General features: G+C 47.7%; 3 protein-coding genes across 3 annotated transcripts; 1 reads left to right on the forward strand and 2 right to left on the reverse strand.

The window, feature by feature from the left end:
* Positions 1–17: 17 nt before the first annotated feature.
* Positions 18–3,138, reverse strand: LOC310790612 (macrophage migration inhibitory factor-like). Its single transcript, XM_083652324.1, has 3 exons — positions 2,966–3,138; positions 1,786–1,958; positions 18–656 (listed from the first exon to the last, which is right to left on the reverse strand). The coding sequence occupies exons 1-3, from the start codon at positions 3,071–3,073 to the stop codon at positions 590–592; spliced, it is 348 nt and encodes a 115-aa protein (XP_083508450.1). The 5' UTR covers positions 3,074–3,138; the 3' UTR covers positions 18–589.
* Positions 3,139–3,559: 421 nt separating this feature from the next.
* Positions 3,560–8,529, forward strand: LOC310790319 (uncharacterized protein). Its single transcript, XM_083651992.1, has 5 exons — positions 3,560–3,690; positions 4,354–4,717; positions 6,214–6,509; positions 7,243–7,354; positions 7,479–8,529. Exons 2-5 carry the CDS (start codon positions 4,399–4,401, stop codon positions 8,492–8,494), a joined length of 1,743 nt encoding a protein of 580 aa, XP_083508118.1. The 5' UTR covers positions 3,560–3,690; positions 4,354–4,398; the 3' UTR covers positions 8,495–8,529.
* A 906-nt stretch (positions 8,530–9,435) lies between these two features.
* On the reverse strand, positions 9,436–12,669 carry LOC310790320 (endonuclease domain-containing 1 protein-like). Its single transcript, XM_083651993.1, has 2 exons — positions 12,194–12,669; positions 9,436–10,069 (listed from the first exon to the last, which is right to left on the reverse strand). The coding sequence occupies exons 1-2, from the start codon at positions 12,494–12,496 to the stop codon at positions 9,455–9,457; spliced, it is 918 nt and encodes a 305-aa protein (XP_083508119.1). The 5' UTR covers positions 12,497–12,669; the 3' UTR covers positions 9,436–9,454.
* Positions 12,670–18,477: the final 5,808 nt, after the last annotated feature.

Consider the following 18,477-nt stretch of genomic DNA (forward strand, 5'->3'; position numbering starts at 1 on the left):
AATCAGCTCATGGATGTACCAAACAAGTGTTTCAAATGTAGGCATACACTTTTGAGTATTAAAAATAATAATGAAAACCGAAGGTGTATATGTCAAATATATGCAAAATATGTCATACAGTGAGCATTATAATGCATACCTATGTTTGAAATAAGCTGTGTAGTGTAAGAATGTTAATGGACTACTATCACCAGAATCATCTAAAAATAAAGTGCTGATAGCTGATCAGCCTGAACTATTATTTATCAGTCAATTCAGTTCAATGGATATACTTATTTCTTCCCACCAGGTAGCAAATCATTCATGCAAACAGATCTGAGTGTCAAATTAACACGTCCCTATGAATACCAGGTAAACAAGGAAAAGAAATGCATAACAAAATTTTGGAATCAGCAGGGGTCACTTTATTAACTTGAGGTGAATTAAGGTCCAGTGCAAAGCGAGGGCTCCAGCTAAGTGCTCTACAGTATACTCTTATGTTAGCCCAGTGGATTGCCGGGTGTCTCTGCTTTCTTCATTTAACCTTTGAACTATGCTCATACAGGAAAATACTGGAATGTGCTTCAGTTCAAGTGTGTTGACCTCCAGCTCAGCCGAAGGTGGAGTTGTTCCAGGCCACGTTGGCTGCCTCCATGTCCACAAAGTTAATATAGATCCTGCAACAGAGCCAAAGACACACAGTTAATGAGGTTGGACTTTATCGTGCATTCCTTCATAACTGGGAACTGGTAATCTTACGGTTCAAAAGTCATGAGCTGGGACGGTGACGTCACCAGAGCTGGTATTTCCCATTCCAAAGTCGTAGGAGCCTCAGCAGCCCCGACCTCAAAAATCCAAGACGGCTGCTTCACGCAACAACAGTAGTTATAATCGTAGTAAATGCTCTTTATTAGCACTTCTGCCTTGTTTGTGTTTCATTAAATCAGCTGTAGACACAACACTGCCTAACTTCTATCTGTGTGGACATGTTGCTGCAGTGGTTGTATGCGCAAAATGCTGCGAAATGCCTTGTTATCCATTATTGCCAACAATGGCTAGCCTGGCTGGCTAGCGACTGGATCTGACCAAGTTCCCAGCTCCAGTTTTCTGCAAATGGAATGCTAACAAAACTGATGTAATGTCATTTAGCCTCCACATCCCAGTTATTTTGCGATAAAGGAACGGGCCATTAACACTGATGTATGTGTGAGATATGCAAAATGACACCTATCTGAACAAAAATATAAACGCAACACATCATGATTATTGCACACTGCACAGGTGTGTGCCTTGCGTGGGTCACAATAAAAGGCCAGTCTAAGATGTCGCAAGTTTTGAGGGAGCGTGCGATTGGTATGCTGACTGGCATGCTGACTACAGGAATGTCTCACCTTTCCAGGCTACACCTGGGCCCTTCTTGAACTTGAACATCTTTTAATAAAAAAAAAATGTTTTCACTTATTCCTTCTCAAACTACTTACTTATACTACATGTTACTTATTCCTTCTCAAACTACTTTCTACATGATGCTACTCTAGTCCTTCAAAATGTCTTCTTAGCTGCCATTGATTGTGTTGCTGTCGTTTTCTGTACTGTTGACAAAATGTGATATTGTAATAAGTCGCTTTGGGACAAAAGCTTCTGCTAAATGACATAACGGAATGGAATGTCCACCAGAGCTGTTGCCCATGATAAAACTGCACATTTTTGCTGTTTACTCAGCAACTTGATATGCCACACATCAAAAGTGTTGTTTGTACTTTTGTTCAGTATAATTCATGTGCTTTTCTGCGACTGCTACTGTACCTGTCAGGAGAGACGCCCAGGTGTTTGTTGAGCAGCCCACACAGCAGTTTAGAATATTGTCTGTTCTGAGCACCGCTGATCTTGCCGATGCTGTGCAGGGAGCAGAGGGCACAGGGGTCGCCCTTCCCTCCGAACATCATCATCTGGTCAGGGACCACGTGCACAGCGATGTACTGGAACAAGACACAAGACAGATGTCAGCCCAGCGCACGCACACACAATTCCTCATATACTGTAGGCTACATGTTGCTATTGAATGTCAGTCATTACATGCCCAAAGGTATGGGATTGATAAACTGGGTATGGCAAGGTGTGACACTCAATATTCACAGCCAGTGGTGTAGTGGTCCCTGGAGAGTGGAGAAGTGGGTAGACTGTAATTACGCCTCCCAATCACGGCCTATGTGAGCCCAGAAGTGATCTTGTAGTTTTTAGCTTTACAACAGAGAGCAAAGTTAAAGCAAAATACTTGTTCCTTAGTTTTGAGCCATATCTAAAAAGAAAAGAAGGGGGGGGCGGCATTCTGGACCAATACTCCCTTGGATAAGTCTGTACAAGCTAGTTAAATGACATGCATCTAATACCGTAATCTATCATCACAGTGACACAATAACAATATCTGACTTATTCAGTCAGTGCTCACATCCAACATTTTGTGGATATGAAGATTGGTTCAAAGTTTTGGTGTCAAAGAAATTATTTTAAATTATATCAGAGTTACATAGCCTATAGGCATATTACATAGTCCCATTATTATAAAATGTCTGATTGGATAACCGTTACACAATGGAGACTTTGCTAATAGCAGGCCTAGCTATGATTTAGTGAACTATCAATCATCAAACATATCAATAATTTGCCCAACACGACTCTACACAAACAACAGTCAAAGAAATGTTTGCAATAAGGATTTGGTTTGGATTGGATGGAGACGCATTACTTCACACGACAATGCAGCAGTCCTAGTTCTGTTGGGATAGATTGCGCATGCTCATCGTCTCGCACCACGCACACGCACTCAGAAGCTTTTAGCTGCCTGCAGACATGGATGGGGCTCTTGTAGATGAGTCAGATCTCCTTGAAGGTGGTGGTGGTCAGCCATCAGCTTCCTAATATACAACCTATGTGAAGATATGACGTTATGTTATGCTAAGAAGTAATCCACCCTCCCCCGGCCTACCTGTGCAGGTTTTCCCATCGCTTTAGCCAGCTCCTCTGTGGCCTCGGACAGCAGCGCGGGCGGGACGTCGCTTTTGGCTACATTGGTGTTTACCATAAACATCGGCATGATTGCTCCTTTCTGCGCTCAACGGACTGCAGGCGTGTGCGATTCAACTGTGTGCTTGCAGCGGCTTGCTGGCGGAAAGAGGAGGAGGAACCACTTGTCTTCCTCGGGAGCGTGCGATCATGTGTCTCATAACGTGGATGACCACAGCGCCTCCATCCCTCCGGGAAGATATAGCTTTTGGCATCTCTACAAGTAGGAGTAGTATCCATGCTTTGTTGGTGTAAGCTAAACAAAACGCCAACCCCGCGGAAAATATATATTATTATATTCCCTTATTGTTTCCTAAAAATCTACCAACCACCGCTAGGAGGATCGCATCATGACATAAGAAAGCCTCCTTATTAAAGAGGTTTTTAGGGTGCGGCCGCTCTTGAGTGTAGGGTAATTACGGTACTGCGCATGCGCAGTTCTCTCAAGCATCCTTAGCAGTGTTGAAGGAGACGAGAGAAGGAAAACACTGTGCTGCTGGAGAGAGAGAGGGCAGAAGTTGGATGTCTTTTCTCTTTGTCAGCCCGTCTCTGTGCTCATGAACAGCGGCCAGGCGTGTCCGTGAACCGTCAACTCACCCGGTCTGTCGCCGTTTGACGTCTTCCTCTCCTGCTTTCAGCAAACAAACGGTGCGTATCTGAGCTAAATTAGCCATTCTGCTAGCACGACCACTTTCCACCCGCTACGGAGAGCTTTCTGCTGCGCTTCTCTTTACAGTGAGTAGCCTGTATGTATGCCATCCATATTACAAGTCGGCAAGTTACTAGCAAGCTAACGTGACGCAGGTTGGTATTTATGAACAAAATACACTACCGCTTTACTACTCTTTAAATACACTGGCAAGTGGCAGCCTTGTCAATAAGTTCGTTGATGATAACAGAGATATGGAACGATACATGTGTGTGTGGATTCATGGAGCCCTACCATACTTACTACTGAGATCACCGTGTTATGGCTAGTGTATTACAGATGGGGATTAAGTTACTTTGGTTAATTTGGCTATTGACGTTGTGGATTAAAGTAATAGGTACTTTATTGTCCCCGTGGGGAAACTAATTTTCAGTGAGATTCATTTCATGATGTAACATTACATAAAAACAGATTAAGACATGACATCAACGAATCACAAACACCATCAATATATCACAATATTGCACATCAAATGTATTTAATAGATTAGATTAGATAATGTGATGCTTAAATTATCCCCATGGGGAAATTGGGTCATATGAATTGGGCTATATGTATTGATTATATCATGAGTACATAGACTAACATTAATATATGTTCAGCTCCACCCCCTGCCATCTCCACTTCGCCCGAACTCGTGGGCCACGATGGAGGAATGCGTGACCACCTTCGAGACCCACCTGACGGCCGTGATGGACAGCCTGATCCGGGCCTCGGTGTGCGAGATCACCAAGGTGTTCCAGGAGACGGTGAGCGACTACCTGGTGGAGCTGTCCCTCAACAGGAAGGAGAACGACACCCTCAAGCTGCGGCTGAGGCTGACCGAGAACAAGCTGCGGAACGAGCGCAAGTTCGGCATGGGCTGGGCCGCCAACCGCCGCAGCGCCGGGCTGGCCGCGGCCTTGGCGGCGGAGGATGGTGGTGGTGGTGGTGGAGCACGGAAGAAGCGAAGAATTCAGGCAGCTCGTAAGTATTTCTGATGTGTGTGTGTATGTGTGAGTGTGATCGCTTCAGGAGCCTCAAGGTAGCTGGCATCAGCTTCAGTCTGTGTTGTGTACAACAGTCGCTACGATCTAATAGGAGCCTCTACACCAGTGATCCTCAACCCTTTTCATATCAAGGAGCCCTAATGTAGTCATAGAGCCATGCCACCGACCCCCATTTGATGAGATTTTGTCTCTCGTACCCAAATCTATTAATATTTTTTATTGTAAATATGATTTTGTCCAGAATTCCATGATTGTCTGTATTGTAGGTAGAGAGATAAACGAGAAACTATGATCAAAACACTCATTCTTCTATCTTCTGTAATTGTGTTAGAAGTGTGATAATCCATACATTTGCTAGGGACCCCCTGGTGGTCCCCGGACCCCATGTTGAGAACCACTGTACTAGACAAATTATTACAATATGCGTGTGTTTTTTATTTTATTTGACCACATGTGTGTGTTTTTATTTTTATTTTACCCGCGAGAAACGGGGAATTGAAATCATGCTTTGCAGTTGCGGCTTATGTGAAGACGCACTTGTTTTGTTGGAAACCATCTGGCACGAGCTGATCTCTCCCTCCTCCCTTCCTCCTCCGCCTCCTCTTCATGCTCGCTCCCTATCCGTCCTCCACCTCCCCCTCTCCTCTTCTCTCCGCTGCATTCTGTCCCTCCCACTCCTCTGTGCTGCTTCTGCACACTGTGTCTCTCTCCTCTCCCTGCCCCCACCTCCTCCACTTTTTTCTCTCCCTCCCTCCCTCCCTCTTTCCTGCTCTCGTCCTCTCTCCAACTCCTCCTCCTCTCCTTCACGCTCTCTCTCTCTCCCTGCCCCCACCTCCTCTCCTGCTCTCTGTTCTCTCCTTCATCACGTTGCGCGCCCCCACTCCCCTCCCCTCCCCTCTCCCCCTCCTCCGCTCCTCCTCCACCACCACCACTACCCTCCATAATTACACGCTCCCTCTCCACTCCTCCTCTCTCCCGCCCCCTCTTCTCGCCTCTTCTTTCTCCTTCAACCCGTCCTCCCTTTCCTCTCCTCTCCGTCACGTGTCCTCTCCTCTCCTCCCCACCCTCTCCCGCTCTCTCGTCTGTCCTTCTCCGCCCCCTTCTCTCCTCACTCGTACATCATGCTCTCTCTCTCCCTGCTCCCTTTCCTCTCTCCCTTCCCCCAACGCCACCTCTGCTCCCTCCGCCTCTCTCCTTCTCATCTCCCACCCTCTTCTCTCCTTCCTCTCTCTCCCCCCAACATCTCCTCCCACTTATCTCGCTCTCGCCCCAACTGTTCTCCCTCTGTGGCTCTCTCCCTCCCCCTCCCCCTCCCCCTCATATTTAATTCTCTCTCCTTCCTGTCTCTCCCCGGCTGTGCGCCCTACTCCCCTCCCCCCCTTTCTCCTTCCTCTCTCACCTCCCTCCCTTCCTTCCTCTCTCCTCCACTCCCCACCCTTCCCTCCTCCCTCCTCTCCTCTCGTCTCCCCACAGGAGGCAAGCTGAAGAAGGGCCCGGCGGCAGGCTACGGCAAGGGCTGGCGTGCCGGAGGCGTGTGGGAGGAAGGTGGAGGAGCAGAAGGAGGTGGGGGTGGAGCTGTGGCGATGGTAGCAGCAGCAGCAGCGGGCGGAGGAGGACGGGGGAAGGAGGAAAGGGAGATGTACCTCATCCAGTTCCCCGGGGATGACGAGGAGGAGGAGGAGGAGGAGGAGGGAGGGCCGGTGGAGGACGAGGAAGGGGAGGGCAGCCTCGGCGGAGAGGGGGCGGAGACGGCCAACATCAAAGAGGAGGTGAGGGAGACGGGCTCAGAGGAGGAGGAGAAAGTGGCACAGCAGCATCTCTGCACTGCTCAGCAGCTTCGTGTGGAGAAAATAATGTGGAGAGAGAGAACGGGAGAGATGATGCAGAGGGCGACAGAGTTTTGCTCGTGTTTTGTCTCCGGCCACTGAATGACTGCATGAGATGTAGTGGATAAAGGGAAAGCTGTTGATTTGATATTTAGCTGCCAGAGGAGACCGTCAAGTGGGCCTCTCCAAATCACAAGTGCAGCAAGCTTTTAGGCACAGATACTACTACTGGAAGAGGTGGAAAAGCTTTTTGATATATTTCCACCACATGACCGAGTGGCGGGCACAGCTCCACGCTCCACTTCTGTCTCTGAACATTCAAAGCGGACACAGAATGCATTATTGGTCTCATTGTCAAGTCTTTACAGGGTGTAAAATGGCGGTAAATGGCTGTACATTTAAAAGCCACCTTATGTCATTTGTGAGTTGAATCACAGAGTGAGGAGGGACTAAGATATAGGTTTATTTAGCTTTAGCTTATCTTCAGATTGAGATATATCGTAAACATCGGAATGGGCATGGAGATGACTTATATTATGTGGCTGTAATGGGTGTTTGTAAGTTGATTTTAAAAAACTTGAAAAAAGCATGTGCAAGCAGACAATAAAATACATTTAATTTACTGTTGTGTGGCCTCTAATAAAATCAAGCCTGATAAGTCTGATTGTGTATGCAGTTCGGTCACCTAGAGGGCTATCAACCCGCCTCCCTCCGGCTAATCAAGGAGGCTCTGAAGATGGAACTGCCCAACCAGAACCTCCACACCGGCTCCAGAGCACACAGCGAAGGTAATGGACCAGGGACACATTCACTGAGGGAGAGGAAATGGGTGAAATGCTCAGTGAAATGATCACTCATGCCATCTCACTCTTCCCACACATCTTCTCCTCTCTCTCTGTCTCTTCTCCACAGGAGATCTGTCAGATCATCCCCCGGCCCTTCATCCACGAGACAGAGAGGACTGGGAGGTGGGCTCAACGGAGCCGTCGGAGGGCGGCATGACCATGGATGAGCTGAGGGGTCTGGAGACGGCGCTGAGCGCTGAGAGGGGCCGCGAGCAGGCCGCCATGAGGGCCTCCGGGCCGGACAGCCCCAGCCCAGAGATAGTCCGGGGCAGTGAGAAGAGCTTGGCCCCCAAGTACATCGGCCTGGACGGGCTGGAGCAGGACGGAGAGCTGGAGCCCGAGCCGCCCACCCTGGAGAGAGAGGACCTGCTGGAGCGAGGCAGGGCGAAGGACAGCGTGAGGGGCGGGGCCTCAGGCTGGTTGAAGAGAGAGGGGGACTTGGACGTGGTCATGGCTGCGGACGATGCAGCGGAGCAGGGAGGGCCGGACGAGCTGCCGCCCCTGTCGACCCCGGGCAGCGCCGGCGACAGCGGCGGGGAGGAAGAGGGAGGCGGAGATCTGCTGCACTTCTGCCCGCAGTGCGGAGGAGGCTTCACCACGGCGGCCGAGGTGGAGGAGCACCCCTGTCCTCTAGGGGGCGCCCATTTACAGGGCAGCGGAGAAGAGGACACGCCTTTCCCCTGCGCCTCGTGCGGCAACTCCTTCAGCCACGCCTGGGCACTTAAGAACCACGAGTGCGCCTGCGCCGCCGAGCGGCCGCACTGCTGCGAGATCTGCGGCAAGCGCTTCACGCACTCTCGCTCGCTGGAGCGCCACCAGCTGGTGCACACGGGCGAGAGGCCGCACCGCTGCCACCAGTGCGGCCGCAGCTTCAGTCGTCTGGGCAACCTGGAGCGGCACCAGCGGATCCACACGGGCGAGCGTCCGTACGGGTGCGAGGCGTGCGGGAAGCGCTTCAGTCGCGTGGAGTATCTAAAGAGACACCAGCTCATTCACAGCAGTGAAAGGGCAGTGCTCCAGTGTGCACAATGTGGAAGGAGCTTCAGCGATGTGGAGCAGTTGAAAACCCACCAGTGCTTTTAGAGTTTTTCCCCTCAAAATGTTTGATGGACCTGGAAAGAAGGAGCAGTTTGAGCAGACGAATGTGGTAGAATGCAGGATTTTTTTGGACGAATGTGAAAGGTGGATGCTCGTGTTCTTCTCAGTGATCTGGAGTTGCCTTTCTTAACAGACAGGATGAAAAGTTGAGTTGACAACTTGACATTAGGAGAAAGCAGGAGATGGATATGCAGATATTTTTAAAAAGAGGTTAATTAAATGTCCAGAGTTGACAGGAAGTCAATTGTACTGTACATGGCATTTCCCTAAAAGAAGATAAATGAAATCAATCTCAGACATTAAGCCATTTGGAGGTGTTTTAATTTGTACATAGAAAGACAGAAAGAAAAAAAGCTTGTTGTGCTTATTTATGATTTTCAAAATATATGTACATTTTTATCTTTGTATCAATAATTCATTTTAATGTTAAAATTAGGATTGCCTTGTTCACCCCTCCCCCAAAAATATGGACATTTGGGTTTGTTTTTTGGTCATACCAATGAGAAATAAACATTTGAATTCTTCAGATTGCTCTTTTAGATCATTTTTCATTGGAAAATCATAGGTTTACAACATTTTATAAGATGGCATTGGCAAGAGGCTCTCTGGTGACGAGTATTTTACAAAATCATGTGAAATGACAGCATTTGAATGGATGAAAAATTGAGTCACTAAAGTAAGTGTGTGTGTGTGTGTGTGTGTGAGTGTGTGTGAGAGTGAGTGCGTTTCTTGCTTTAACTTGTGTGTCTGGGTGGGAGGAGGCTGGTTTAGGCCACCAGAGGGTGCTATGTCCTTGGTGGCCCTAACCACCCAGGAGCCACAGGTAGGCATTGAAACAGATGGAGGAGAGGGGGAGTAAAGGGTGTTGCAATCACTAAATTAAACGGAGAAGCTGCTGATTGAGATGTGTGTAATCAATTTGCCATCTGGTTTCACCCAGGCGTGTCACTGGCACTGCCCATGAAACAGGCTGATGGGCATGGCTAGCCTTTTTGTCAGAATAGTCTCCAGGGTCTCCAAGGGCATCCGTCTCACATCGTACCCCCGCACCGACACCTTGACCTTGGGATCCACCTCCACGATCTCCTCCCCGCTCTGATGGTCGTTTCTTCCCACCGCGGCATACGTGGGGTAATAGGGCTGCACGGACTCTGGAAGGCTGCCGTTGTAGGACGGGCAGCAGTAGGCGGACCACATGTACTCGGGCACCGCCACCCTGTTGTTGATCCAGGGCCCACCCGAGACGTAAGGCAAGGCGCCGGTGATCACATACGCGGGCCCCTCACAGAAAGCCTGGAGCCTGCCTCTCACCTCGGTCTCCAGCTGAGCCCAGGGGCCAGAGTTGGAGCCCGCCCGCTGAGGGACGACATTTGTCAGGGTGAAGGTGGCCTCCCGGTCCTCCTTGGTGCGGTGGTGCGAGCTGGGGCTGAGGTGGCCCCTGGTGTAGTTGGAGTTTTTGTAGTCCAGAAGCACCGCCTGGCTCTCAATCACATTCTGGTCGTCGATGTTGCCACGTTTGGGGAAGGCCTGCATCTCTGGGCTGGAACCGGAGAACGCCAGCTTAGAGCAGAGAGAGAGAGAGGGAGGAGTGAGACACCCCTATAAGAGCTACAACAGTGTTTTGTACAATGTGAGCATGCACAATTGTATGTTCATAGAGTGAAAGAGTGTGTCCAGTCATGCAGTTTGGAAAAGAAAATTGAAAGAGAAGTTATGAAGTGTTAGTTTCAGTTCTTTGTTACCTCACCAGTTAAAAGACTGTCAGGTGGCGTTCACACTGTATATTGAAGGCTTGGAGCCAAAGGGGCGGGGCATATGTGTGTTATAGTAGATTTTACAGGAGAGCCCAAACCAATTTTGATCAAACTTGGATCAGCTGCCGTTACCACATAGTAAGCACAATATTTAAACTTTTTGTTGTGTCAGATTGAGCATTATTATATCAACAATCCTGCTACACTTTAAGTTTAATTATATTTGTTAAAGTGATAATACGGAAAATTTGATACACCTATGGCCATGAGCAGTCATATTTGCAGGTGAGATCCAAACCGTGTTATTATATGGCATTACTCAGTTTGTTTGGCCATAGTAAGTTGTAACCACCCGTAATGCTAGCAGAGACCGGAAACAAGTAGCTTATCTTCACACAAGAGTTGTCAGGAACCTACAGTAACCTGCAGAGTGAGACCATAGCGTTAGCTCCGCCCACCCTGTGTCACCACAGACACCAAGTTCATAAATGCTGCAATACTGAAAATGCAAAGGCTTCCATCAATGGGCCATATAGGCTCAATCACCATTGTGTTAAGTCACATTAGATGAAAATCTTCCGTATTATCACTTTAACTTAAAAACAAATTGTGAAAAAGTTTAATATGTCTTTTTGGCACAAACATTGTGCCAATACAGCCATGTAGCATATGGGTGTATGTAAGTAAACAATTGTAAAAACACGTTCATTTTAATACAAATCTAGCAATTACACTTCAATCAACACTGAAATATAAAACAAGATCAGAATGAATATCTGTAAGTAATGCTCAGCAACTTTCACCAAAGGCCTTGTAGGATTCTAAACTACTACTTTTTTATTTTGCTAGTATAATACATTTGATAGTACTTATTGATGTATGTGGCATTGTTATGTCTCATCTGTGCTCATCTTGACCAGTTCACACTCCATTATAAACAAAATCATTTTGAAACTAGCCTAAGTATTTCATGGGAATATTAACATAATTACATTAATCTAATATTGACCTAGAACATTAATTAGGATTTGAATAGGATACTAAAAATGATATGATCATGCTGCAATCATGCTAGCATTACTTCATTCAGCATGCATTTTGATGAGTTGACTTAAGTGCTGTTAGAATCCTCTACCCACGATGCTTGTTCAGTGTCAAAACGGCAATTAAGTGGAGTTACGCCCTTTTTTCGCAGCAAACAAAACCTTACTCTTCATGATTTCGGTTGTGTCCCTTTGGCACTGAAAATATCTCACTGAGACCTTTTAATTGTATATCCCACCTCTTCAAAACAGCCTACAATATCTGACTTCTACCTCTAACCACCATTCCATCTCTGCAATCTATTGATTTGTATTTGTTTTGTACCTGTATTCGTTCTTGTTATTTCGTTTGTTTACTGTATTACTTTTCTATGTATTATAAAGCGTCTTTGAGTTTCCCAGAAAAGCGCTATATAAAATGTATGTATTATTATTATTATTATTATATAATACTCATATTCGCCCAAAATCGCACTTACTTTGGCTCCAAACCCTCGGTATTTACTGTCGGGGAGACACTTTAATTGCTATAGAGAAGTGCACAACCTGCATATAGATGCCAATCTCACACATTGACCGCACTTCACACACTTCAATTTCACGGAAACGTCCTGTTGCTCAATGCTCACACATCCTCTGTCACCATGTTAAAACCTACACACGCATATCCACCAGGTCTACATGCAAATGCATCGTACTATTTGTGAGATACATCTGCTAACTATAGAGTATGGTTAGCAATGGCTGCTCTGTTGTTATTGCACCTTCATCTCAGATGATGATGCTGTAATCCTCCAAGGGGGCTCTGCTCCACTTCTCTCCCTATCAGCCCCCCCCCCCCCCCCCTCTCTCTCTCTCACACACACACACACACATTCTCTGCTTACCTGTGGTTCATACTTCCAGCGGTTGCTGGGCCGTTTGCCTGCTGCAGGAGTCAGCATGTAGGCAGAGTACAGTGGTGCGCGACCTTGCCGGTTGTACAGGCTAGCAAAGCGATACTGGTTGCGGTAGCGCTGGCAAATGGGCTGGTACCCTTCGGTATCAAAGCCCTTTGGAGGAGCGCTTTGGTAGAAGAACCGGAGGCAGGGGCAGAAGTCCCCGACCTCTCCCAGGACCAAGCCGCCGAGCCAGGGTAAGAGAAGCAGAAGAGCCCTCTTGGACGATTGCAGCATCTTCCTTTGTGGCATCCTGCAGAGCACCAGTGTGTGTGTCTAGCTTCCACTGGCAGACACGCTCAGACAAATCTGACTGGTGTGCAAACTAATCTAAGGTCTTCTAATCCAAGCTGAGTACAAGAACCTTATCAACTGTGTACTGAGTCACAGATTACAAGCATCCACACGCATCTGCGCTGAACTAAACCCTGTATCTCCTTTCTGTCCCCTCAGTCTCTGGTCTAAGCATTTGTGCTCCGATATATACTGTATACTGGCAGAAAGAAACCATGCAAGTGACAATTTCAGCTCACACCACGCCCCCGCTCCTGCTCGCTTTCAAACTCCCCCCACTAACTTCCATGGTAGTGTGTGTATCTTTCTCATTATTAATAGTCACATGAGTCCATTCTTTCAAAATCTTTCGATACTTTGCCTGGAATGTGGCCAGTATTGGAGAAGAAGAAACTGCACTCTGAAGCCTAAACAGAGCATCAAGACTGACCCTGGTGGCTTGTTGCTCATCGACCAGGACACTTGTTCCTCAATGAAAATTGCTAACAGGTCTAATGCCAGAGATCATCCGTCACATCCATCTAGCATGCTCTCTGACACATGATGAAATGTTCTATCACAGGGGAGTCAAACATACGGCGCGGGGGCTAGAACCGGCCCGCCCGAGCTGACGGTCCAATTCGGCCCACAAGATGATTTTGCAAAGTATAAAAAATTCCACTGAAAAGTCCTCCAATCCAATTTGATGCACTTGTGAAGGATAAGAGGTACCAGGTTTCAGGAGCAAGTTAAAAGTTGTAGCCTATTCATGTTTTCTGTATTCACTAAATGGTCAACTATTTTCATTACGCTTGACTATAGAGAAATGGCACCGTTGGTGTCAATTTGTAATGCAGTTACAGAATAGTGGATTTGATCATGTGTTTGATAGGCCTATGGTAGCTGAGATAACACTATGTAAAAGTGTGTCCTTAAAATGTAGGTTACCTGTCATTCTTTACACTGCAAGAAATTGGAAAATGTGGAGGTGTTGTTGTTTATAGGTTATTGTGCATTGATTTTCTTTGTCTGGCCCATTTGAGACCAAATTGGGTCCCATGTGGCCCGTGAACTAAAAATGAGTTTGACATCAAAGCACATAAAAGAAAGTGAAGGAAACCCCGCTGAGACTGACAGATACCACTGGCATTGGAAGTGGTAGGGTAGAACTCTCCTGCGTCCCCCCCCAGGACCGGGCTTTTGAGGCTGGCTTGGAAGAAGGACCACAGACCCCCGTTGAAGATGTCCCCCGTGTTTGCATCTGTCCCCGGCTTTCCCTCACTTTGTTCATAAACACGAAGCATCTTGGAGGTGCTGAAAACACAAGTCGAGACCCTGTGAAGCACCCTGCATGTGCCATACTGAGAGAGGCTGCGTACCTCTGTATCAAGGTGAGATGCTTGTGTATCTCTGAACAAACACTGGTCTGATATAGACGGTTTTCACCAAATTGTCAGTCCTGCTCTGCTCCTTCTTCTTTTTTTCTGTCCATAGCAAACACTGTAACAGGAAGTGAGCTGGGGTTCAATTTCAAATGTTTTTGTTGTCAAGTTAAAACCGTCTATACCTAGCTGACAAGTTTATTGAGATCAATTTCACACAAACACATGCTGCTCTCCAGTGAACGAGTCAGCTCTTTCCCTTTTCGTCTCACAAATACCCCCCCCCCCCCTATCTAAAATTTAACCAAGATGTAGCATTTCCATACTTTCATTATTTCTCATCATATGATTTGAGAGGAAGGCTGTGACTTCTCCGTTTCGATTCACGCCTGGGAAGTTTGACCTGTTGGTGGGAGAAACCTTGTGTTCCAGTCTTTGTCACAACATGCAACATTCTCCAATGTGCTGATGGTAGAAGGCAGAGAGACGAGAAAGATGGGGGGAGAAAGAGCACATGATATACAGCCAAGGCCATGAGGCAGACTTGAAAGCATAATGTCACAGATATATTTTGTTTACAGCTTAGCTGCTGGGGTCCCTGGGAGGCAAACCAGAGGTTAGAGAGCATAACTGCTCCTCAGCCACACATCTGAATGCTCAATGTCTGAACGCCTTTGTCAGTAGTGAGATGTTCTTGTAAGTGAATGAGATCATCTTAGATCAATAATCATCTTAAATGGAAGAGAGCCACCTTATACCAGAAGTAGAAATTGTGATTCCTAAGATCTTGAAAAGTCTTGCCTCTCTGGTCTTTGGGACTTTTGGTGCCTCTGGTAATCCAAAATAGACCAGAGAGGCTAATAGCGCACTAACCCTAACCACTTGGTGTGTGAACACAGACAAGGCTCTCCTGAAGGTAGAAAGCAGGAAGCCAAGACTGTTACAGTGTGTCACCAGAAGATAAATCTAGCTCTGGAATGGGATGGGAGACACAGTTTGTGGATAATGTTATAGGGTGATTTAATGGGTGTATGGTCATTGGTCACATTTTACAGTTCATAACTCTTAAGTGAAGCTCTTTTGGATGGAAAAGTTCAAATAAAGATGATATGAGCCTTCAAATTTGGCCTTAAACCAAAGGTGTTAGCTCCAGGAGTGGGTCAAAGGTCACAGGATGTGAATCCTTGGGGTGACTTTTGACTGTGAGACGCTAAAGAGCGTCCTTCTACTTATCATGGCCATCTAGTGAGCAATCAGAGACATGACACATACAGAAACCAGTCAGGATCCAGTTTTACACCGAAACGTGTGACTGCATTGCTTCTTGGGAAAGAATCAGTTATTTCACCATTTCTTGAAGGAGCAAAAGCTTCTGCACACCTAAAATGACAGGTGCGTCAGAGGAGGGAAAACCCGACTGAATCAAAAGAAAATAACTCCGGCACACTGTCTCCAAATGCAAAAAGTTTTATTTAACAGAAAAGAATAACGTTTCGGTCCTAAGATCTCCTTCAGATTCTTGGAGAATTGGGTTCTTTTCTTTTGATTCAGTCACCATTTCTATTTCTAACAGCAGCCATCAGAATATGACCACACTGTAGGCCTACTGTGGCCAGCAACAGCACTCTCTGCTGTCACACGTTTTGCTGGTCACAGATTTCAGTGACACCGTATTTGGTGAACCATCAGATTCTGTGAGCTGCCTGCTGATATCATCTCACCATCTCACTCCAAATGCCTAAAACCCAACCAACCTAAAAAGACTGCAGATCACAGAATCAGATGGGTCACTAAAATACATCTTAACACCGGTCACTGAAACTAGTTCGACAGAGACCAAGGCTGCATTACTGTCAGTTATGACGAGCAGTAACCTGCAGATGACCACGGAACTAACCTACTTTTGGTTTCCACTGAAAGGAAAGCTGCTGAGTCCAGTCAACTGCGTGTGTGTGTGTGTGTGTGTGTGTGTGTGTGTGTGTGTGTGTGTGTGTGTGTGTGTGTGTGTGTGTGTGTGTGTGTGTGTGTGGGTTGTGGGTGTATGTGTGTGGGTGCGTGTGAGAGAGAGAGAGAGAGCCAATTTCCTGTCTTCTTCCTAATTATGCTGCTGACTCAGTTGAAGATACTGCATGTGTGTTTTGGATCTTTTCTGACACTAAACAGCTGGCTCATCAAGCTCAACAAGTCTCAACACTATGGCCTTATTCCACTCAGTCTGAACCAGAATGAATAATGCTTCCTTTTCTCTCTGTTTAAAAAAAAAAAAAAAAAAAAAACGATAAAACGATTTCAGACGGACAAGCCCGTCTTTTATTGTCACACGGTTACACATCAACACATGCACGGAGGGCCACAAACACACACATGCTGACGGTGGCCGGTGAAATTTGTCCTCTGCATTTAACCCATCCTGGCTTTGTCCTTTCCTCCGGAGGGCAGGCCAGGAGCAGTGGTCGCTTTCTCGTTCAGCGCCCGGGGACCGACTTCGGATGTTGTCGTCACTGGTCGGATGACGATGACGATCTGATCTTCTGCATGTTTTTTTTTTTAGTGGGGGGGCCATATACGGAGGAACCCCCCTGGGGGAGCACGGGGAGAACATGCAAACTCCACACAGACAGAAAGGCCCTTACGACGAGATACCCCACCTGGGCAGTAGGCACTGAAGATATGGGGGGAACACAACCACAGCGCCCGCAGTGTCCCAGGCGAGAATCGAACTCAGGACCTTCTGACTGCGAGGCGACAGCTCTACCACTGAGCCACCGTGCCCCCTGTTCCCTTAACTATAGTAATGTCGCCTAATTAATACATTTAGGGGAAAATATACAAATTCCACAGCAAAACTAAAATATAGTCTGAAATTAGGCCATAAAATGTTAGGGAGACTTGCTCTTTTCATGAAGTGAAATGGTGTCACTATCCCTTATTGGTTTGCCTTATATCTATACCAATCACAAAGGAGGAGATCAAGAGAAGCAGATGAGTTACATAATGTAGCGTATCGCTGATACACCAAGGAACGGAGAGTTGTAGTTGGTACAGGGTCTTTATTCACAGGCTTCGTTAGCTCCTAGCAGCTAGCTTCACACAGCTAGCTCTACACATAACAACCGGTCTCGCTCACTCCGTATCTTGACTCCCCGCGGCACAGCGGCCGCTGGTCCTATATACCCCGTTTCCCCTAGGAACACACCCACACACATTAGTTCCTAGCTACCGTTGAGACACTTATGTTGCACATCACATTACAGGTAATACTTAGATTACCCAAACACGTTACATACTCCTCACCCAACAATAAGGTTAACGCCCACGTTAACACCCACAACCCACACATATCCCCCTGTACCAAAACACACCACCCCACAACATTTTGCATTCCCCCAATTTGCCTCTTATTTTTCAGCACACTTTCAATTTCCGTTCCACCACCACCATTTCCATTTCTTAAATTCAACCCACATTTCAATTATCACAAGCCCCAATATTTACATTCCCTCTTTTCTCTTTACACTCATCTTCACATCAACCACTATTTCCATCCCCCCTTTTTAAAGCTTCTGTCCCATCTGAAGCACATCAGTCCTGCTCAAACCCCAGTGGGGTTAGCCCTCCGCAGGGTGACTCTCCTCGGTCTTCCCCCCGTGTTCCACAGTCCACACATGCACTGCAGTATCTCCGCACGTCCTCCTTTTGTTTGCCCCAGTAGAAATGTCTACGGAGGAGGCTGAGTGTCTCTTCGGGCCCCCGATCACCGTATGGGCCATTGTGCGCCCCCTTCAGTGCCAATTCTCGCAGGCAACCGGGTACAACCCACTGAGTCCCGCTTTTCCCGTGTCCCTTTCTCTCTAAAACCCCATCTCCACCCAGATGCAGGTCCGAAAACATGTTCCACAGTCCCCTTGTGGCCCCGGAACATGTGTGAATCTCTTCCACAGGGGGCCGGCGTCCGGCCGCCACCCACGCATACACCGGACCGATATCCGCATCCTCCATCTGTCTGCGTCTCCACTCACCCCCGTTGACATGCGTGATGTGCCTCTCCTCGTCTGTCGGCTCCACCGCTTGCACTCGCTCGTCCTCCCGTCCCGCTCCCTCAGGGGGCGGCGTGTTGAGGACAGCAGGGCGGACACCATCGGCGTCGATCTCCACCTCGACTTTCTGCAGCGCAGCCGTGGGGGTTGTGTAGCGGCCTGGCTGGGCCGGCTCCTCCAGCGTTGACCCCTCTCGCTCCCCCGGGGACACGAGTGCCGCTCCCCCCACTGTAACAGCATTGCAGGTGATGTCGCTCACTTCCCTCTGGCTGTTCAAAACGATTCCCATTATCTTGATGGTCTCGTCGCTGATGGCGATCTCCCCCACCACTGGCTGGCATACAGAGCAGCTAGCCTGGGCCGGCTCAACAGTCCCTTTCCTGCCCAGAACAATCGGCTCTATACTGCCCCGCTGTTCCGCCGCTTGTTGCTCCGGCTGCTCCATTGCTTGTTGCTCGGGCTGCTCCCCCGGCTGTGTGTCTCCTCCAGCGTTCACACTCTTAATGCAGTCTCCAGCCAAATGTCCAGGCGACTGGCAAGC

The sequence above is a fragment of the Poromitra crassiceps genome (genome assembly GCF_964638095.1).
Source record: "Poromitra crassiceps genome assembly, chromosome: 15".
Taxonomy (NCBI): domain Eukaryota; kingdom Metazoa; phylum Chordata; class Actinopteri; order Beryciformes; family Melamphaidae; genus Poromitra; species Poromitra crassiceps.